This window comes from Myxine glutinosa, chromosome 1 (assembly GCF_964187855.1).
Source record: "Myxine glutinosa chromosome 1, kmMyxGlut1.1, whole genome shotgun sequence".
Lineage (NCBI taxonomy): Eukaryota > Metazoa > Chordata > Myxini > Myxiniformes > Myxinidae > Myxine > Myxine glutinosa.
In genome coordinates, this window is record NC_136261.1 from 132,166,287 (window position 1) to 132,189,430 (window position 23,144).

Genomic DNA, 23,144 nt, shown 5'->3' on the forward strand with positions numbered 1-23,144 from the left:
CGGAATATCTTGAAAAATAAGCGAAGTACCAACTTCTATTCTGGTGTGTGGGTGTATCTAGGCATAAGGAAGAATGCTATTGAAAATTGGGTCGCCACGTCAAAATCCAAGATGGCCGCCGCCATGTATGTCTGAACATTGTGAGCGGAATATCTTGAAAAATAAGCGAAGTACCAACTTCTATTCTGGTGTGTGGGTGTATCTAGGCATAAGGAAGAACGCTATTGAAAAAACAGGATTTTAGAAAGTTTTGCAAATTTATTAAAAATAAAAAACTGAAATATCACATTGACATAAGTATTCATACCCTTTGCTATGACACTTGAAATTTAGCTCAGGTACCTCCCATTTCTCTTGATCATCTTTGAGATGTTTCTACACCTTGATTGGATTCCACCTGTGGTAAATTAAATTCATTGGACATGATTTGGAAAGGCACACACCTGTCTATCTCTATTCCCATACGTATATACCTTCACAATAAACGAAATGACACACATTTGTTCCTCTCCGCATATGTGACTATATTCGCCAAACTCTTGGTTTCACCCAGAACATCTTGAACAGCATTGATTTCACCTCCTGTATAATTTGCTCAATCAAGGCAGACAGCACTGCACATTTCAGCAATGAACTATTGTTTTTGTTTTACAATAAGAAGTCCACAACGACTTTGAACCACTCACACACTTTTTTTCTTACACGAAAAAAACCTTTATTAAATCGTCAATAACACTGACACCAGACTCCATGGCGTAATGGTTAGAATGTCTGCTCTTAGTCTGGGAGGTCGGCGATTTGAACCTGATGCTGGCCAAGTCACAAGAAAAACTCTTAAAATAGTACGTGCTGCTTCCTTGCTTCATGTTCAGCATATAAAAAAAGGATAAAGCACAGACAAGCAACCAATGGGCCTCCTTATGCGTTTTAATTTCCTTGTAAGGGAACTCATTATGAAAGGATGTTTTCACCTTTTTGTTGTTGAGGTTTCTTGTTTGTTTGTTTTTCCTTGCTAAGCTGTGTCTTTCCAACCCCGGCCTCACAGGAAAAGTGTTACCAGTACTGGCCTGCAGAGCGCTCGGCACGATACCAATACTTTGTGGTGGACCCAGTGGCAGAATATAATATGCCACAGTACATCCTACGTGAGTTCAAGGTCACCGATGCCAGGGTGAGCTTCTGCCTACACGCCATTTGTTTTGGACTCATGTATGAGCCTCAGCAAGGCAGTGGAGTTTAAAAGCAAAAATTGGAATCGGTCTGAATGTGCCGATCACTGTTAAAGCCTCCAAAAATGTGTCAGACTGAACCTTGGGAAATCAGGTTCATTTGGTGGGAAAGACAGAGATAAACGAGCCAGTGTACACCAGAAGTGTAATTCTTACCAAAGTAAGTAGAAGAGTGAAAGCATCAAAGCACATTTTATTTTCGTTTGACATTCTCATTTTATTGAGTACCAGTTCACTGGTAATTCCCTGCTTGTCGTAAAAGGTGACAAAAAGGGTTGGCGGCAGGAAGGGCATCCGGCCGTAAAACATTGCTTCAAAAAGGGGACCGAAAAACAACAACAACCACGGTCCCCGAAAAAGGCCAACCCCCGCTTGCGGGGAAAAATGGCCTCTAAAGGTGGTTTTATTCTCATTTTATTGCTCTTTCTTATCATCGTAGTTTTCCTTGATCCTTCTCTATTTTTCCCCCCTGGCTATTTCTCCTCTTCCTAGGTCGCCAACGACAGGTGATAAAATTTGGCTAACTTTTGGAACAGCTGGTACGGTCTCTAGCCAGAGTCAGTCCAGAGTGGTTAGATACCTGGGTTATGTCTGACTTCTCCAGAACCTTTAAATGCACAGCAAAAGGATTGGACTTTTTCATTTGCACACAAAAAACTTCCAGGAAACCTGGTATTACCGGCTTTTGAAACGACACAAGTGAAGAACATTAAGATGTAGTCAAGGCAATTGAATAGGGAGAGGTCCATTGTACACAAGACCAAAAACAAAACAACAAAAGTAAGCTCTAGTTGAGCAAATTTTTAGAATCATTAAAGGTACATGCCAGTTTAGAATTGACGAATCTAACCTGAATTATGCTTCACATAAGATTTGTTGACGAAAGTAGTAATGTCTTCTGTTTTTGTCTATGTGTGCTTGTGTGCAAGATATAAATACAAAAGAAAAAACATGGCAACTGCCGTTTCATGATTCTGTGCATATACGGGTCCGATTTGCCTCCACTTTCATGCCATCATTGCATCTCCAGCCATGCAATGCTCCAACTTCTTAAAGAGGACGCTGCAGAGAGATAGCACCCACTGCTCCCTTTTTATTCAATCATTAAGGGCCAAGTTTATGGAGAATGGTGGATGTAGCCTGTTAGGTATAGCTCTGTGGGTGTTGCCGGATGAACACAGCAAGGTGCAGGGTTGATGGGTTGCACATGGCAAATCCAGTATAATCCATTAGCCTGCTCTTCCCTTGTGGTTTCAAAACATGTAGAAGCCACCATGTGGGGTTTTCCTTGAGTTAATGTAAAAACACTTGGTACATCTATTTCAAGCGCCCCATATTCTTTACACTCATTAGTTCCTACCTGGGTTGTCTTTGATCATTATCGGGTGGGAATCGCTCAAAGTGCATACAGGAGAAGTTGTTCACAATGGAGGCAACTCCGTTTGAGTGCACAAAAGCCATTGCTTTAAACACACTGGGTATTGCAGAGGATTATGACGAAAATAAAAACAGGGGTTTTAGATTTCTCCATCAGTTATTTTGAGCATCTCCAAGCCATATACACACACCGATATGTGTGTATGTATGTATGTATGTATGTATATATATATATATACATATTTATGTATATGTATGTATATATATATATATATATGTATGTATATGTATGTATATATATACATATTTGTATGTAAATGTACAGTTGTTGCCAAAAATATTGGCACCTTGCACTTTTTTCAAATAATGCACCATTTCTTCCAGAAAATTGTTGAAATAAAAAAATATTTTGGTATCCACATTTGTATTTCTTTGGTTTGCAGTGGAACAAAACAAACAAAGCTGAAAAAATTACAAAATCTTAGCTTATTCCACACAAAAATCCTAAAATGGCTCGGACAATATTATTGGCACCTTTTAGAAGTTGTTCAAATAATTAGATTTCAAGCAGGCTGTACTTTGGAATTGAACGCACCGATGGTGAGTTGCAGGTGCCTGAAATATCAAAATCACTCATTCAACCAGTTTGAATAGAGAAAAGGAGTCATTCTGCTGTTTTGCTTCACCATGTGTACCCCAATGAGCATGGAGAAAAGAAAGAAAACCAGAGTATTGTCTGAGGAGGTCAGACACAAGATTGTAGCCAAGTATGGACAATCTCAATGCTGCTAGTCCGTCTCTAGAGACCTTGATGTTCCTGTGTCCACCGTATGCAATGTTAACAGGAAGTTTAAGGCCCAGGGCACTGTAGCCAACCTCCCTGGACGTGGTCGCAAGAGAAAACTTGATTGAAGATTGCAGCTAAGGATTGTTCGAATGGTGGAAAAAGCACCTCAATCAACTGCCAAACAGATTCAAACTGACCTTCAGACACAAGGAACGAGAATTTCAACTCGCACCATCCGTCACCAACTCAATGAAAGGGGGTTCTATGGTAGGAGGCCCAGGAGGACCCCACTGCTGAAAGAGAGACATAAGAAAGCCCGACTGGAATTTGCCAATGATGAAGATGAAGATGATGAATAGAACCCATGAAGATGATTGAAATAGAGCCTGTGATGGATGCTGTGAAGAGAAACAGGTTGAGGTGGTTTGGTGATGTATTGAGGAAGAATGAAAGTGACTTGTTGAGAAGAGTGATGGAAATGAATGTAGAAGGAAGTAGAGGATGGGGAAGACCGAGAAAGACTTGGCTAAAGGTGGTGGAAGAAGAAATGCAGGCAAAGGGGTTAACAAGGGGAGATGCAGAAAATAGGGCAAAATGGAGAAGATTGTCATGGGGCCCGCAAGGCTAACCCCCGCTCTAGCAGGGAAAATGGCCTTAAAATGCCTGTTGTTATTGTTGTTGTTGTTGTTGTAGTAACTCCTTTTGTTAATAAAATAACTTTATTTACAATTATATCGGATGGGATTTCTTTCGGCAATTTGTCAATTACCATCTTTTTCCATCTTTTTCCGGATAGGGTGAGGAACTTTTCCTTTCCCAAGGGAAATCCTCGGACGGGTTTACCTATCACAGTTGGGGCGATGAATCCTCGGTGAAAGACATATTAAGCCAAAGGTCCTCGTCTTGTTCTTCAACATCGGTTTGGCAAGGAATGGGATTCTCAGGAGACGCTCTGTTATCTTGCAGTGCCACCTCAATATCCAAGAGAGTATTTTCCGCTGCCTGGCACACTTGTGCTAAAGAAAGTGTAGCGTACGTTCGCATAAGTTCCAAAGGATCTTCATGTATGTTTGACGGACCGGGGTATGGGGGAGGGGAGTGTGAATGTGTGTCTGGTTGCTCCTGGAAAGGTGGGGTCCATTCGTAGTAATCCGGGTCTTGGTTGTCAGCCAACTGCAACATTCCCTTGGACCCGCCAGCAATGGAAGGTCCTCCTGAAAGGCACTTTTGCAGACACACTCATACGAGTATTTTTATAATGAGCTTGAGAAGGATAAAAAGGACTATTCCAGTGATTATCCATGGAACCCATGAAATTATTTTTGTTCCCCAATTTCCAAACACACTAGACAGCCAGTCTCCCAATCCCAAGGACTTGCGATTCTCCCTTTTGGTTTGCAAATACAAACCCAGTTCTTTCATTTATATATTGATGCCTGTATCCTTAGGATCAGGGATCCAGGTGCAACAATCTCTGTCGATTATTCCGCAGACCCCTCCTTTTTCTGCTAAAAGTCGGTCGAGGGCTACCCTATTTTTCCACACCATTGCCCGCATTTCCACGACCGTATCTAGCATTTCTTGGTCAGCTACCGCAGAGTCATTCGCAACTTTTTCAATGATTAACGCCATCTGTAACTGTTCATTACGGCACCTACCCCCGGAAGGAAGAAACTTAAAGCTTTTTCCCAATCTGACCCATCAAGGTCTGTAAGATCTTCCTGATCCATCAGTGATCGTTGTTGAACTTTATGCAGGGGCGAGAGTGTTAGGAGTGTTTCTCTTGTTTGTAGTGAAGGGAGCATGGCACCTACCGCTGAAAGGAATAAACTTAAAGCTTTTTCCCAATGTGGCCCATGAAGGTCTGTAAGATCTTCCTGATCCGTAAGTGATCGTCGTTGAACTTTATGCAGGGGCGAGGGTGTTAGGAGTGTTTCTCTTGTTTGTAGTGAGGGGAGCACGTACCCTAAATAACAACTCCCCGACCATCCTCTTGGTAAATAGGGGTAAGCCCTCTTGGTAAATAGGGGTAAGCATCCATGAAATGCAAGTCCATTTTGGTTAAATCCAACGGCGCCGTTACTTGTACCCTCATGGGCCGCACCATCAGTATCTCATGTGGGGACAACCCTGTCCTATTTAGTGTCGAGCGCATCACCATTAGTGCTAATGTCCCATCACCATTAATAAATGGCCTCGGGCCATTTAAGGCCTGTCTCCATGCACAATTTCGTGATTTTATTCTTGAGAATCCCATTCTGCCTCTCTGCTGCCCCTGCTGACTCGGGGTGGTACCCGAGTACGTTGATCGTTGATCAATTTGCAGTGCCTTGCACAGCTCTTTCGTGATGTCGGCAGTGAAATTACCCCCCCCTTGTCACTAGAAATCTTGTCGGGTATTCCATATCGACAAATTTATGCCTTCATTAGGCATTTCACTACCGTTGCGGTGTCACATTTCCTGCATGGGTACGCGTCCACCCATTTCGTGAACATATCTACAATCACCAACATGTATTTTAGCTGGTTACATGGTGGAATTTTTTTTTTTTTTTTTTTTTTTGTAGACTGAATCGAGGCTCGTGAAAGAGCTAACATTTACTTCACAAACAAATCAACCAGACAAACAAAATACCCAAAAAGAGGGAGCGGAAGACAAGATGGGGAGAGAAGGGGAAGCACACAAACACAACATCCGAGAGCAGGGAGATGTGTGGAAGGGAGAGGGCCCGGGGGGAGGAGGCATGGGAAGGGGGGGGGGGGGGAGGGAGAAGTATAAAACACAAGGACACCAAGGACTTCCAGGACAGAAGTTGGTATTTCAAAAAAGTGGAATTGGGGTGAAATTAGTGGGGGTAGAAAACATCAAGGTTTTGGATGGGGGAAGATAGATGGTGGTGAACAGCTGTTTTAAAGACCTGGAGGGTGGAGTGGGATTGAAGAGAGTGAGGGAGATTGTTCCAGAGGCGGGAGAAAAGAGGAATGAAGGAGTGAAGGTTAGCAGAGAGTCTTGATTTTGGCAGTTTAACCATAAGAGGGTTGCAGGCAGATCTTGTGCGACCTGTAGGAATATTTGCGGGGCAGAGTCCAGAGAGAGCTGGGGGGGCAAGGCCAGAGAGGAGTCGGTAGAAGACGGAAAGACCACCAACCTGCCTGCGGTGAGTGAGTGAGAGGCCCTTGGAGTTAGCTTCATCGCGGGAGATTCCAATGATTCTGAATGCTTTGGTTTCAACAGCGTGAAGGCGAGCTAGGTGTGAGGCAGGAGCACCAGCCCAGAGGGGAGAGCAGTATTCCATTGAGCTGCGGATGAAAGCCTTGTATGTGGTGAGGAGCTCAGGTGTGCCAAGGAAGGACTTCGCACGACGGAGGATGCCCAGTCGGCGACTGGCTTTGGAGGCCAGATTTGAAATGTGGTTTTCCCAGGAAAGATCATGGCAGATAGTGAGACCCAAAAGCTTGAGTGACAGAACTTCTTGGAGAGGATTATTCAGAAAGTGGATGGGAGGGTTGTCCAGTCGGTCTTTTTGGAGAGACATCGTAAGAGTGTGAGATTTGTCAGGATTGAAAGACATGTTCCACTTGTTTGCCCAGTCTGTGATTTTGTCAAGGTCTGCAGAGAGTGAGGAGGCTGCAGACTGCCGATCTGAGGGATGAAGAATGGAGCGACAGAGAGTAGAGTCGTCAGCAAAGAGATAGAGAGGATTTTCAAGAGAGTCAGAGAGATCATTGATGAAGACCAGAAAAAGCACAGGGCCCAGAACACTGCCTTGGGGAACTCCAGCCTGAACAGGAAGAGGAGATGAGAGAAACCCATTCAGGGCCACACGTTGACTATGACTAGAGAGGAAGTCCGCCAGCCATGCGTGGGGATTTCCATGGATACCAAAAGAGGAGAGTTTGGTGAGCAGAGCGGGGTGCCAGACCATATCGAAGGCATGTGATATGTCAAGGGAGACTGCTCTAATTTCCTGTTTGGCATTGAGGACCTCCATCCATTGTTGAGAAAGCAGAAGCAGCATGTCCAGAGTGGAGTGTCCAGGTCTGAAACCAAATTGATGATCAGAGATCAAGCCATTGGAGAAGAGGAAAGATTTCATATCTGAAGCAATGATGGATTCCATGACTTTGCTGATAATTGGGAGAAGGCTGATTGGTCTGTAGTTGCTGGGATCTGTTTTTGCACATTTTTTGTGCAAAGCGGTGATGTTGGCAGATTTCCAAGCAGATGGAAGATGACCTTGAGCAAAAGAGAGGGTGAAGAGCACAGAGAGAGGGAGTGAAAGAGCGGAAGAACATGATTTTAGGACCCGTGGGCTGATGCCGTCAGGTCCAGTTGCAGAATCAGAGTCGAGGGTTGACAGAAACTTTTCCACCTCGTCAGGAGGAAAGGACACAGGAGCAGCTGGGTACGACTGGGTAGGGTGGGTACAGAGAGGGATGGGTTTGGGACACAAGATTTAGAGGCAAACACAGAGTTGAGGCATTCAGCTTTTTCACATGCGGAGTCAGCCGTATGGCCATTTGAGGTGAGGGAGGGGATGGAGGGGGAACAAACACCAGAAACAGATTTGACCAGACGCCATCAGGATTTGGAAGAGGGAGACAGATAAGATAGTTCGGTCCTGAGAACGGAGAGATATTGTTTCCTGGCTCTCCTGAGGGTGGACACACACTTGTTTCGGGCTTTGTGAAAGGAAATGAGATTTCCTTCCGTTGGATTTGCTTTCCAGGAGAGGAAAGCAAGTTGTTTCTGGGCAATAGCCTCACCACAAGATTCCGTGTACCATGGACGGGAGGAAGGGTATGACAACTGAAGACGAGATGGGATAAATCTGTGCATGAGAGAGAGCAATTTACTTTGGAAGAATTCCCAGCATGAGTTGATGTCAGAGGCAGTAGAGATGGGAGACCAGTCCAGATGATTGATGGCTGCTTGAAGACCGTGCCATTTGGCCTGAGTGAAATGCCAGACTCGTCGACGCTGAGGAGGCTCTCTGAGAATGGTCAGAGAGATGTCCACTTTAACAAGCACATGATCAGAAGAGCCGATTGGAGCAGAAGAAGAGCAGCAGACATTTTCAGGGAAGTTAGTCATAACCAAGTCCAGAAGAGAAGATGCTCCGTTGACTGAGATCCGGGTTGGGACATTGACAGATTGTGTCAGTCCCAGTGAGTCACAGAAGTCCTTTGCTGAAGAGCCATGGCTGGTGAGAGAGGTACCCACCCCCAGCCAACTGGCATGGTGACAGTTGAAATCACCACATACGAGGAAGAGAGAGTTGGGATGGGTAGATAGAAGTTGGTCCATATTATCAGACAGCGAGATGTAGATGGAGTCATCACTGTTTGGTGGATGGTACAACACACATATGAACAAAAGGTGGGAGCGAAGGGGAAGCTGTAGCCAAAGGTATTCCTGGGGGTGAGGTGGAGAGAGGGCAGTGCAGGGCGAGTGAGGAAGAGAGTTTTTTATAAAGATAGCAACCCCACCTCCAGGACGAGGCTCAGGTCTATCATACCGGAGGAGGGAGTAACCTGGGAAAGATACCAAGGAATCAGAGACATCATGAAGGAGGAAAGTTTCTGTTAAGCAGATCACGTCTGGTTTGTCAGAAGCAACCTGTATGGAGAGATCAGTTAAGTTTGAGCGAAGGCCCCGGATGTTTGAGGTCCATACTGTTAAGGAAGAGGAAGGGGGAGCATCGGATACAGAACAGGCGGGGGGGGGGGGGGAGCGGTAGGGGGAAGATGTGGAAGAGGAGGAAGAGGTAGGGAGAGCTGTTGAAGGTGTGTCAGAGATTACAGAATAGCTTGGAGAAAGGGAAGAATGGGGCTGACAAAAGGTTTGATGGTGATTGGGTGAGGTGCAGTGAGGTGTTATTTGAGGAGGGGGAAGAGTGAGGCAGAAGGTTGAGGGAGAAGAAGGTGAAAGTTGGAAGGGGGAAGAAGCGGGGAGGATGCTTTGAGGAGGAGGGGTGAGAGGGGAGTCTAGGAGGGGAGGAGTGAGGGAGAGTCTCGGAGGGGAAGGGAGTGGGGGGAGTTTAGGAGGGAAGGGGCAGGGGGGGATATTTGAAAGGGATGGGTGATGGGGAACATTTGGGGGGGAGGGGCAAGGGGGAAGATTTGAAAGAGATGGGTGATGGGGAAGATTTGGAGGGAAGGGGTGAGATTGGATTTTGAAAAGTGTACGATTAATGGGAAACGAACATTTATTGCAAAATGAGTTTCTTGAGACATTCGAGTCAAAAATACATTTGAAGACGCTGAAGGATGGGTGGAGTTCTGGAGAGTTTAGGGAATGAATGAAAGATGCACTGTAAGAGATGGAATATTTTTTGGGAATGAATAGATTTGGTGAGCAAGTCGAAAGCATCCTTTTATAGAAGAAGAAGAAAAAGGTGTTATAGAATATGACAAAATAAAGTTCTTCAGGGGACAGATGAAACATTTTTTAACAACGTGATCACGTGATCACGAACAACGTGGTCGAAGAACGAACGAACAAATAAGAATGAACAAACGGATAAGAACAGGGAAGGAAAATATTATTTTGGGTTTTTTTTTTTGAGATTTTAAAACAAGGAAGTATGGGGTGAAAAGACCGTGAAAAACAGAGACCGAAAGTAATTTGCAGCGTGATCGAAGAACCGATGAGACAAAAAAAAAGCCTCAAGCCAAGGGCTGACATGTTAGCCTACTAGCACTACACTAGGCCTCAGAATACACGATACGAAAAAAACGACGATTCTGTACACAGGTATGAAAAACCAACACCGAGAAACCTATTAAAGTCACCCCAATAGGTACATACACCGAAAGAAAGATACAGATTCGACAAAAACACAATTGTGAAAAATTACTTAACTTTGAAAGCGTGCGCGCAGGGACAGCTTTGAAGAGACGTGACGACCAATCTTGCGCATGCAATATTTACAAAATCGAGCTGAATGTGTACAAACGAACCCCAAGGGGGTGGGTGAGCTCCTGTCTTCTGCTTTGCCTGGTTCTTACCTGGATTCTGTTTTTAGCATATCATGCACCTCTGGCACAGTCGTTCCGCTACCCCCCACAAACCCTGGGGCATACCATGTCCGAAAAACCGTCTTCACCATCCTCCCCTTACACATGTGGCCATGTCCATGATCCAGACGTGCAAGCCATTGTAATACCTTTTGCGGGGGGCACCATCTTTCCCTCGGCAGCTGTCTATAGTCCTGTGTCTATTTGTTGATTGCATCCGGCCCAAGCCCAGGCCGTCTTTTCCTACTTGTGGCGTCTTATAGAGCTACAATGTCCTGAACAGTTGGAACTGTCTCGGCCGTTTTAATTGCACGTTGCGGCATTTGATACTCGGCCGGGAGTCCTGCTGCTTGTTTGACTGCCTCGTCTGCCCAAACGTTCCCTTTTGTGACGTCGTCCCCTGCCTTTGTGTGCGCTTTACATTTCACAATGGCAATGGCGTCAGGGAGCTGTAGAGCTTCAACGAGTTCTGCAATGAGCTCACCATTCTTGACAGGTGTCCCTACGGATGTAAGAAACCCTCTCATTTTCCAAATTGCCCCCGTATCATGTGCTACATTCCATGCATACGCGGACTCTGTGTGGATGTTAACCCTTTTATCCTTTCCCAGATGGCTTGCGGCTATTAGCGCACATAGCTCTGCCTTTTGTGCCGAGTACGTATCCGGCAGTCTATTCTGCTGCAGCACTGCATGGTCGGAGCACACAGCGTACTACGCCCGTAAAGATCCATCCGGTGCCCTAGCGGCTGAACTGTCCGTATACATTACGAGGTCCGGGTTGTCCATCGGTTCGTCCTTCATGTCCTACCTTGAGGCTGTGGTGGCCTGGATGACTTCTTGGCAGTTGTGCACTTCCCCCATCATCGGGGGTCGGCAGTAGCGATGCTGGATTTAAAGTCGAACATCGCTCGATAGTAATGTTGAACGCATGCATTAAAGCTATTTCGTACTTCAGTGTCCGGGCAGTTGTCAAATGTTGCGTCTTTGCCTGCAGCAGGATCGCCTGCAGGCTGTGTGGTGCTCTAACAATGAGCGGGTGGCCCAGCATGATCGCTTCCGTATGTTCCACCGCCCATGCCACCGTGGCTAACTCTTTGAGGCATGTCGGCAATCCTCTTGCTACCGGGTCCAGTCGCCTGCTGGAGTAAGCTATGGGTCACATCTTATCCCCATGTCGTTGGGTAAAAACTGCCTGGGCGAACCCCTCTCTTTCGTGAACATAGAACAGGAAAGTTTTATCATAATCTGCGAGTCCCAATGCTGGTGCTTCCATCAGCGCATGTCTTAAATGCTCAAAACTTTGCTGTTGCTCAGTCGTCCACCCAACTGTTGGTGGCACTATTTTAAGAACAGCGTCCTGCAGGGATCTCGCTATTGGAGCGAAATCCACTATCCACTCTCTACAGTATCCCATAATTCCGAGGAATTGTCCCATCTGCCGCTTAGTTCTGGGCCTAGGAATTCCTCTGACGGCTTCCGTGCATTTACGGGTGAGCTTCTGCTCACCCTTTCTAAGAGTATGCCTCAGGTATACCACACTTGGTTCGCAAAATTGTAATTTGTCTTTATTTACTTTATGACCTTTGCCCGCTCGGTCATTCAGCAAGGTAACAGTATCTTTCAAGCATGTCTCTTTGCTGTCCACACAGATTAATAAATCATCTACGTACTGGATTCATTTGGACTCCCCCCTTGAAAGTTCCACGTCTGCTAAGTCCTGATGCAATGCCCGGGAAAACAAAATTGGGCTGTCGCAGAACTGCTGAGGGAGGACGGTCCAGGTGTACTGTTGGCCTTCATAAGTGAATGCAAACAGGAATTGGGAGTCTGGGTGAATGGGGACTCTAAATAAAGCCGAGCAAAGATCTATTACCGAGAACCATCCTACTTCATGTGGAACAGCTGTTAGTATCATGGCAGGTTTGGGAACTACCGGAGTGATCCCTTCAATGAATCTATTTATAGCCCGCAAATCCTGCACAAAGCGCCAGGTCGTTTTTCCCAGCTTTCTCACTGGGAGGATTGGAGTATTACATGGACTTTTCACTTCCACCAAGATTCCCTGTTGTAACAGCGAGGTGACCACAGGAGGAATTCCCTTGGCCGCCTTCCGTATCCGGCAGCAAAATCCCACATACACATACATACAGTCACGTGAAAAGTAAGTACACCCCATGTAAAGTTTTGACTTTTTCAACATATTATAACACACAGCTATTTGATCTTCATTTCAACAATATTGATCGATAAAGGTGATATAGTATAACAAATATCATGAAACATTTACATTTTGTAGTCCATTGTATAACTTAAATGAACATAAATGCAAATTTCGCATGTGGAAAAAGTAAGTACACCACATGAAATGTTTTTAAAATCTTTTTAACAGTCACGTGAAAAAGTAAGTACACCCCATGTAAAGTTTTGACTTTTTCAACATATTTCAACATTCAGCTATTTCATCTTCATTTCAACAATATTGATAGATAAAGGTGATATAATATAACAAATATCATGAAACATTTACATTTTGTAGGCCATTGTATAATTTAAATAAACATAAATACAAATTTCGCATGTGGAAAAAGTAAGTATGCCCTTGGCTCTAATAGGTGATATTGCCCCCTTTGGCAGAAACAACCTCAAGTAGGCCTTTCTTATAACTGTCTACCAGTCTCTGACATCGACTGGGAGAAATTTTTGCCCACTCCTCCGTGCAGAATTCTTTCAGCTGTGCGATGTTCGAGGGGTTTCTTGCATGCACAGCTCGTTTCAAATCTCCCCACAACATCTCGATGGGATTTAGATCCGGGCTTTGACTTGGCCATTCCAGAAGCCTCCATTTCTTTCTTTTTAGCCATTCCTTGGTGGATATACTGGTATGTTTAGGGTCGTTGTCATGTTGCAAGGTCTACCTTCGGTTGAGCTTCAACTTTCCGACAGATGGCCTCACATTATCCTCAAGCACCCTCTGGTACAATGAAGAATTCATAGTGGATTCTATGATGGTGAGCTGCCCAGGCCCTGATGCAGCAAAGCCGCCCCAAACCATAATATTTCCACCACCATGCTTTACAGTTGGCATCAGGTTCTTGTGGTGAAATGCTGTCTTTGGTTTGCGCCAAACATGTCTTCTGGTACTGTGGCCAAATAGCTCTACCTTTGACTCATCTGTCCAGAGCACATTGTTCCAGAAGTGCTGGTCTTTGCCTAGGTGTTCATTGGCAAACTTTAGTCTTGCCCTGATGTTCTTTCTGGACAGCAAAGGATTCCTCCTGGCACACCTCCCATGTAGATCAAATTTGTGCAGCCTCTTTCTAATGGTAGACTCGTGCACTTTGACATCAACAGTGGCAAGAGCTACCTGTAGGTCCCGTGATGACATTCTGGGGTTCTTAGAGACTTCTTTCAGCATCGTGCGGTCTGCTCTCAGGCTGAACTTGCTGGGGCGCCCTGGCCTGAACAAGTTGGCAGTTGTTTGGAATCTTCTCCACTTGTAGATGATCTTCTGGACAGTCGAATGGTTGATTTCAAATTGTTTGGAGATCTTTTTAAATCCCTTCCCAGACTCGTAGGCATCTATAACCTTCTTTCTGAAGGCCTCAGAGAGATCTTTTGATCTAGGCATGGTGACGCCACACACTTCAACAACAAAGAGCAAACCAAACTAAATGTCTGAGGTTTAAATAAGACAGGTTCCTCCAAGATCCTCTCTAACGATGTTCTAATCATTTGCACCTGAGCTGGTGCACCTGATTCTAATTTTAGGTATTTGAAGTAGTGATAAATGTAGGGGTGTACTTACTTTTGCCACTTGCGAAATTTGCATTTATGTTTATTTAAATTATACAATGGACTACAAAATGTACATGTTTCATGATATTTGTTATATTATATCACCTTTATCTATCAATATTGTTGAAATGAAGATCAAATAGCTGTATGTTGAAATATGTTGAAAAAGTCAAAACTTTACATGGGGTGTACTTACTTTTTCACGTGACTGTACATTATACATATAGAGTATATATACAGTACAGTGCCTTCAGAAAGTATTCACACACCTTGGCTTTTTCACATTTTGTTTTGTGACAGCCTGAATTTAATTTTGTCACCAAGCTACACATAATACCCCATAATGTTCAAGTAGATTTTTGTTTTTTAGAAATTTCAACAAAATAATTATGCCTAGTGGCCTCTTTAGTGGTGGATTGGCACACAGGTCACGTGCCCAGGTCCCCCAACTTCAATGAGTTCATGTAAATCACAAGAGATGAAAGATAAAGGGAGACCGATCGTGGTTCATAAGCTTTTGAGATGAGCCTGAGAGTGGGGTCTCACTTTGCCGACAAAACATATATCACCTTGTGAATGGTGATAAACACAGCGTAAAGGGAATAATCCATCTTAAGGAAAGAAAGCATTGTCACGTGATGAATCGATGAAAAATGTTTTCCCTGATGTTTAATTCGACAGGACAATTCGAAAATTAATGGGTGAAGTTAGTATTAGTAGAAAAAGCAGGTTCAGTGGAATAATAACTCATTTAATGTTTAAAAATGCAACAATAATCACAATAAAAATTGTATAATTCCTTTTGTTAATATATGTTAAAATTGTTCAGCAAATCCCACACTATAATATATTTTATGATCACAAAACACCCCTCATTGCTAAATGGACCAATCCGTGCACTTGACGGAATGTTACAGTTTATAAAATCAGAACACATGTCCCAAGGGTTAAACAAAACTACCCCCGCGAAGCTGAAACGCGAAATATAGCTTAACTAGAACTCCACCAGGTGAACAGTTTATGTTTTCTTAGGTCGGACACTGATAGTTCGGATCTGGATCCGACTTGAGCCAAAATCTAATCGGCTCGTCCTTTTCACGTATCCAACCCATCCACCAAGTTTTGTCCAAATCCTTCCATAACTTTTTGACATATCGTGCTATATATCGTTTTTTGCTCTATATCTCAATGGTGAAAATCACTTTAGAATTCTCAGTTCCAGATCCATATCCGGATCTTCACCAAAATGTAATTATTTTGTCTTTGTCACGTATCCATTCCCTCCACCAAATTTCATTCAAATCCATCCACAACTTTTTGAAATATCGTCTTCACAAACAGACAGACAAACAGAGGTGAAAACATAACCTCCATCCACCTTCGATTGTGGATGTAACAAAAGGCAATAAAGGTTGAAAATCACCCAAAATTAACTTTTTTCATGACACAAGCGACAGAATCAGAAAAGGGTCTTCAGTCTGTCTAGCTCATCTTGGGGTGTTCAGTTACCAATCAGCTTGCTATGGCTTCCCAAGCCAGCTGTTCCATACCAACAGTTTTGTTGAAGTGCTTGCTTGAGTGCTTAAGCCACTTGGCAAGCACTCGACAATAAACTTTTTGTTCTTCCATGAGCCTCGTCTATGTATACAAAGACAAATGAAAAAACAACATGAAAGACGTCATGCAGAGCATGATACTTGAAAAATCCACCCCCAATTCACCCCAAAAAAGTTGCCATGGAGACATCAAATTGTCCATTTCATTAAGATTAAAATTGACAATCTTCATCATAGCTCTGGTCAATCGGCTGAAAATTTTTGATTTTGAAGTTAGGCCTTGAGTTGACCTTTGACTTTTTGACCTCAAAAATAGTTGAGATCCCAATTCCGTGATGCATGTAATCACTGTTTAATTTTCAAGTTAATCATATGAAAATTGACGATTTTATAAATTTGACCTCAAAATGACCTTTGATCTCAAAATCAATCGGTTTCTCAGTTGTGACTACCTCTACAACTCGGTAAAGTTTCATGACGATCAGTTTAGAATTGTGACTTACAGGCGATTGACATAGAAACAGACAAACAATAACTCTGTCGTGCATCGCACGATACTTGCGAAATCCCTAAAATAGGTTGTTGACCTTTTGGCTGATGTTGACCTCAAAAATAATTGGTGTTTGAATTCAATGACCTGATCTGCAAATCCTCTTCAAATTTCAAGTTAACCGAATGAAAATTTAGGATTTTAGAAATTTGACTATGTTTTTGAGCCATGCCCAATGTTGACCTTTTGACCTTTTGACCTCAAAATAAATAGGCTTCTTCCTTATGACCAACTCTACCATGTGGTGAGTTTTGTCAAGATCGGTTTTAAAATTGTGACCTCAAGGCGATTGACATACAAACAAACAGACATACAGACAGAATAACGCACAAGACCAACCAATACACTTGAAAAAAATCTCAGTAAAAAAAGTAATAAAAACTTGGTAATGAACACACCAATGAAAGTGCTGGAATGTGTTTATTTATCAATCAGCTAGTCCTATTCCTAGTAGATGTACCTAGTCTTAGTGTATCCTTTATTAACTCAGTGTAACATTTAATAGAGTCGATGCATTAATGCATTTTCATGTATTCGTATTTTTGGGGGATCTTTTGGGTCTAACTATTTTTTGTGCCCAGGGCCACAAAAAATGTTAATCTGCCTCTGGGCCTCTTGGTCACTGATCTACATTGGTGTTCCCATCTGAACACATAACCCATGTTAATATAATCCCAGGTTCAAACCCCTGGACATAATACGTATATTGATTTGTCTAATGTTCCGTAATGTTCTTGTCATTCTTGTAAAATATTACGACTGCCTGCTGATATCTTTGTTCAGCATGTGACTTTTGTACAAGCTCCAGTGCCGCAGACACCGCAACCAAAATGTAATTGAAAATGGAAAGAGGTCATCATTATCAGGAGGTATTAAATAAAAATCAAGCACTAATTTAGGGGATTCATACTGCAGAACTATCAAAAGTCATGTTGTGCATATCCTAAAGCTGCTTTATGTCGAAAGATTTTAATAAATCATTGAAAATATTATTTATTTGCACTCTCTCTCTCTCTCTCTCTCTCTCTCCCTCTCTCTCTCTCTCTCTCTCTCTTCTCTCTCTCTCTCTCTCTCTCTCTCTCTCTCTCTCTCCCTCTCCCTCTCCCTCTCCCTCTCCCTCTCCCTCTCCCTCTCCCTCCCTCTGTCTTCTCCTTTCACATCATACTACAGGATGGACAATCACGGACTGTGCGACAGTTCCAGTTTGTAGACTGGCCGGAGCAGGGCACGCCTCGTACAGGCGAAGGCTTTATTGACTTTATTGGTCAGGTGCACAAGACCAAGGAACAGTTTGGCCAGGAGGGGCCAATAGCAGTGCACTGCAGGTAGGTAAAAAATGGCCTTACCTCAATTGTTGATGGTTCACTGCTGTGAGTGCAATGACCCTTGTAGAAGTTTCATGCATTATTTTCATTTATTGGGTCATCATAATCATTTTGTGCACAGCGTCCGGTTTCTGGTTTGAATCATGTGTGGGAGTGCAGTTGTGCTGCTGATAAGGTCCCCCTTGTAGGTTAACACAATAATTTGGAATTTGTTTGGGTGCCGGCAACAACTCACCTATTCTGCTCAAAAAAACACCATAGCAAGTAAAATGAAATTCCAGAAAAAATGAAGGATAGTTACCACTTGCTTTTTTTCCACCATTTCTTAATACACGAGTTGTTAACAAATAAAATTTTAAAGGGTTCACAGTTGGGGGACATTTATAAATAGCAACCATTTAATTCCCACTAGTCATTCCCACCAGTCATTCCCACTCGTCATTCCCACCAATCAGTCCCACCAGTCATTCCCACTAGTTATTCCAACTAGTCATTCCCACTAGGCATTTCCACCAGTCATTAGCCTTACTTCAATTTTTGCATCAGGAGCCAATAAAGAACGACGTCACATACCATGCACAGTGTAATGCAGGTAGTGCATGTTCATTGTTCACTATGGTATTGTCCTCCATAGCTGGATTTCACAACTAATATTTCTGAAAGCGAAGCATTACCTTTCCCTTACTTCAGCTGGCGTGATTCACAGGCAAACATGGATGCACTTTGCGAGACACGTACATACATAATTGAATGACATAACATATCAATGTATTAAATGGCGAGTGAATGAAGTGTGCTACGTACTATGCAATGGATGAAGAAAGGATCTTGTAGTTTAAAGGTGCTTCTTTCCTCCACTATTTCTCCAACAACAGCACAGGTGTGGGACGGACCGGTGTTTTTGTGGCGCTCAGCGTGGTGCTTGAGAGGATGCGATACGAGGGCATGTTCGACCTGTTCCAGACCGTAAAGATGATACGCACTCAGCGACCTGCACTCGTGCAGATAGAGGTACGCATGAATACCGTTTTGGTACATTTTTGTTCAATATACAACTCATTGCAAACCTAAATGAAATGCTACCTGTCTAATTTTTATGTAGCAAACTTATCTTTTAATTTGATTTGCGCATTTGTGTTGTTAGGATTCACATGCTTGTCCTGGTTTTTTTTGTTTTTGTTTTTGTTTTTTTCCCATCGAAGCATGTACATCGTTTATTAATCTTTTTTTCACCATCTTCGGTTGAGTATTAATGGTTACAGCGTCCGCACTGAGGTGTCTGCAGATTCTGGGAGGTTCAAACCGTGCAGTCAATAATAGTGCAGGCTTTGATGTGCCGAATGGCCTCGTTCCCTTACTCTGAAGTAAGGGAACAAATTTATTAGTAGTAGTGGTAAGATATACAATTTGGAGTGCACCACCAGTGAAGAAGGTACATCCTTGGGAGCCTCGGTGGTGCATGCTTCTCTACGATGTCCCTGACAAATCAGCAACAAGTGAAGAAACCAGTGCACGGGCTGAGGGATGCGTGTAGCATTGGGATTCTCATGTACGTATTCACTTCTTCTTAATGTCTGCAGCTGTAAAGGAACCTGTGAAGAGTTTGAAACAGCAATTGCCTTATCTTGCGTAGCTCTATGCAGCTTTCTTTGGCTAGAAGACCATGTGGGTCGGCATATATATATATATATATATATATATATATAAATATATATATATATATATATATATATATATATGTATATATATATATATGTGCCGATGTTTGTTGATGGTTCACTTGATCATCTTGAATGATCTTGAATGGATCATTGAACTTGAACTTGAATGGATATATATATATACACCTTGCCGCCACTGGGCAACGACACCATCTCTCTCCCATCTGGGTGAATCCCATCCTCGTCGCCAGCTTTGTCGTGGGTATAATAATAATCACCTGTTTCACTCGGACAGTGTCCAAGAGGTTTATTATAGATACGAATACGTGCATGGGAGACGTTAGCATCCACAGCCGGCCAAAATCCGTAGTCAGTTAATATATACTTTCCTCAAAGATCAAACAACTCAAAACAAAGCCCTGTGATCAAATCCCTTCCCAAGGACATAGACTGCCACCCTAAAGATAAACTGTACAGAATTGACAGGGCCTCATATGGAAGGAATGTTTGTCAAGGTCAAACATGGGATTTTGTCAACAGTTTTTCAGAGCCAGACACCCAGCCGCCAGATGGAAATAGGTCACAGTGTTACGCTGCTGCCAACATCAGGATAGGGAATCTAGGAAATCTTCTTCATATATACATGCATACATATATACATACTAACATACATACATACATAAATATACATATATACATACTAACACATATATATATATATATATATATATATATATATATATATATATATATATATATATATATATATATATACATACATGCATATTGCATACATACGTACAGTCATGTGAAAAAGTAAGTACACCCCATGTAAAGTTTGGACTTTTTCAACATATTTCAACGTACAGCTATTTGATCTTCATTTCAACAATATTGAGAGATAAAGGTGATATAATATAACAAATATCATGAAACATTTACATTTTATAGTCCATTGAAAAATTTAAATACACATAAATGCAAATTTCGCATGTGGAAAAAGTAAGTACACCCCTACATTTATCACTACTTCAAATGCCTAAAATTAGAATCAGGTGCACCAGCTCAGATGCAAATGATGAGAATATCGTTGGAGAAGATCTTGGAGGAACCTGTCTGTTTTAAACCTCAGACATTTAGTTTGGTTTGCTCTTTTTTGTTGAAGTGTGCGGCGTCACCATGCCTAGATCAAAAGAGCTCTCTGAGGCCTTCATAAAGAAAGTTATAGATGCCTATGAGTCTGGGAAGGGATTTAAAAAGATCTCCAAACAATTTGAAATCAATCATTCGACTGTCCGGAAGATCATTTACAAGTGGAGAAGATTCCAAACAACTGCCAACTTGTTCAGGCCAGGCCGCCCCTGCAAGTTCAGCCCGAGAGCAGACCGCAAGATGCTGAAAGAAGTCTCTAAGGACCCCAAATTGTCATCACGTGACCTACAGGTAGCTCTTGCCACTGTTGATGTCAAAGTGCACGAGTTTACCATTAGAAAGAGACTGCACAAATTTGATCTCCATGGGAGGTGTGCCAGGAGGAAACCTTTGCTGTCCAGAAAGAACATCAGGGCAAGACTAAAGTTTGCCAATGAACACTGAGGCAAAGACCAGCATTTCTCGAACAATGTGCTCTGGACAGATGAGTCAAAGGTAGAGTTATTTGGCCACAGTACCAGAAGACATGTTTGGCGAAAACCAAAGACAGCATTTGACCACAAGAACCTGATACAACTCTGTAAAGCATGGTGGTGGAAATATTATGGTTTGGGGCAGCTTTGCTGTATCAGGGCCTGAGCAGCTCACCATCATATAATCCACTATGAATTCTTCATTGTACCAGAGGGTGCTTGAGGATAATGTGAGGCCATCTGTCGGAAAGTTGAAGCTCAACCAAAGGTGGACCTTGCAACATGACAATGACCGTAAACATACCAGTAAATCCACCAAGGAATGGCTGAAAAGAAAGAAATGGAGGGTTCTGGAATGGACAAGTGAAAGCCCGGATCTAAATCCCATCGAGATGTTGTGGGGGGATTTGAAACGAGCTGGACTACAAAATTTAAATGTTTCATAATATTTGTTATATTATATCACCTTTATCTATCAATATTGTTGAAATGAAGATCAAATAGCTGTATGTAGAAATATGTTGAAAAAGTCAAAACTTTACATGGGGTGTACTTACTTTTTCATGTGACCTTCTCTATACAGTATAATAGTATATATATACAGTCACATATATATATATATATATGACTTTTTTCTTTTCTGTATACAAGATCGAGGCTCATGTAAGGGCCAGCACATTAAACACAAAAAACATAAACGGACACGAAAAACATTCAATGAAGGGAGCGGGAGACAAGATGGGGAGAGAGAGAGAAGCACACAAGTACAACAGCAGAGAACATGGACATCGGGAGATCTGTAGGAGGGTGGGGGCTTGGGGGGAAGAGGCACTTGGGAAAGTGGGGGGGTGGGGGGGGGGTGGTAGAGGTATAAAACACATGGACATTGCCAGAACTTCTAGGAAGGAAGTCGGTATTTCAAAAAAAGTGCATCTAGGGTGAATTAATGGGGATGGGAGAGATCAAGGTTTTGGATATATCCACATATATATCTGTGCAGTGTCTGTCTTGTCTTGTCTTGTGTTGACTTGTCACTGAACTACTCCCTCAAACTTTTGTGAAATCGTACCAAACTTCTGGTATGCACATATCTCTCCCGTCGGTATGTCCTAAGGGTTTTCTTTTTGAAAAAATTTCCAATTTTTTTTTTTTTTTTTTATTGGCATTTTTCGGGAAAAAATTTATTTTTCAACTTCAGTTTTCAACTTCAATTGTTAATAAATTGTGATATCACGTATATTACAAATACAGACTTGGCATTTAATATGGAATATTTTTTTGTAGGGGTGAACTTACTTTTCAAGATGTCTTAGAACCAAAATTTCATTGGAATTATGTTGAAATTATTCTAGATTTTGTTAACGTGACCTTTAAAAGAAACAAAAACCACATTTGACATTTCGAAACAAATAAATTGATCCTTGAAAGTGATGTAAACTGATATCGAATTCAATTCATGGACAGTACTGTGTTAAACTTCTGTACGTTTTCCAGAAGTATCTCTTTATTTTGCACATTAGCCAAAAAAAAATTCAACAAAAACAAAAGTTAAATTACGACTGGGATTACGGACAGTAAAATTACAGTTCAGTACTTCGTGTAACCCCCACGAGCATTCAGGAGAGCACGTACACGTCGAGGCATGCTGTTCACGAGATTTGCCAAGGTTTGGACAGGAATCGCTTGCCATGCAGTGACAATAGCCTGCTGCAATTCACGCACAGAGGTCGGCTGCTGGTCCAAGTGGTCGATTTGACGCGTTAATTCTGCCCACAAGTTCTCTATCGGATTCATATCCGGGGACATGGCAGGCCACTCCATATGCTCTACACCACGGTCAGCAAGAAAGTGTTGGATCATGCAAGCACGATGAGGCCGTGCATTGTCATCTTGGTAGACAAAGTTTCCTCGAAAGGCTGCACGAGCAAATGGAAGCAATGTTTCTTACAGAATGACCCTGTACTTGAACTGGTTCAGGTTTCCATTCAGAACAACCAGGTCAGTTTTGCCCCCTGCATGAAAAGCAGCCTATACAGTCAACCCACCACCTCCAGCTTGGACTCTTGGCACTATACAATCTTCGTTGTGGGCTTCATGCACTTGGCTGCGCACTCGGACGTGGCCATCTTGACAATAGACCAGAAATCTATACTCGTCGCTGAAGGTCACGTGATTCCAGTGTCCTGGCTGCCATTGACGGTGCTCTGTGCCCCCTGC

General features: G+C 42.8%; 1 protein-coding gene across 1 annotated transcript in view; it reads left to right on the forward strand.

Annotated features, from left to right (window-relative positions):
• LOC137428581 (receptor-type tyrosine-protein phosphatase delta) overlaps window positions 1–23,144 on the forward strand; it is a 417,416-nt gene that overhangs the window by 385,319 nt on the left and 8,953 nt on the right. The window contains exons 27-29 of the mRNA XM_078777195.1: window positions 1,046–1,171; window positions 17,487–17,641; window positions 18,517–18,652. Of these exons, the coding sequence (XP_078633321.1) occupies window positions 1,046–1,171; window positions 17,487–17,641; window positions 18,517–18,652 (417 nt within the window). The remainder of the gene's footprint in view (window positions 1–1,045; window positions 1,172–17,486; window positions 17,642–18,516; window positions 18,653–23,144) is intronic.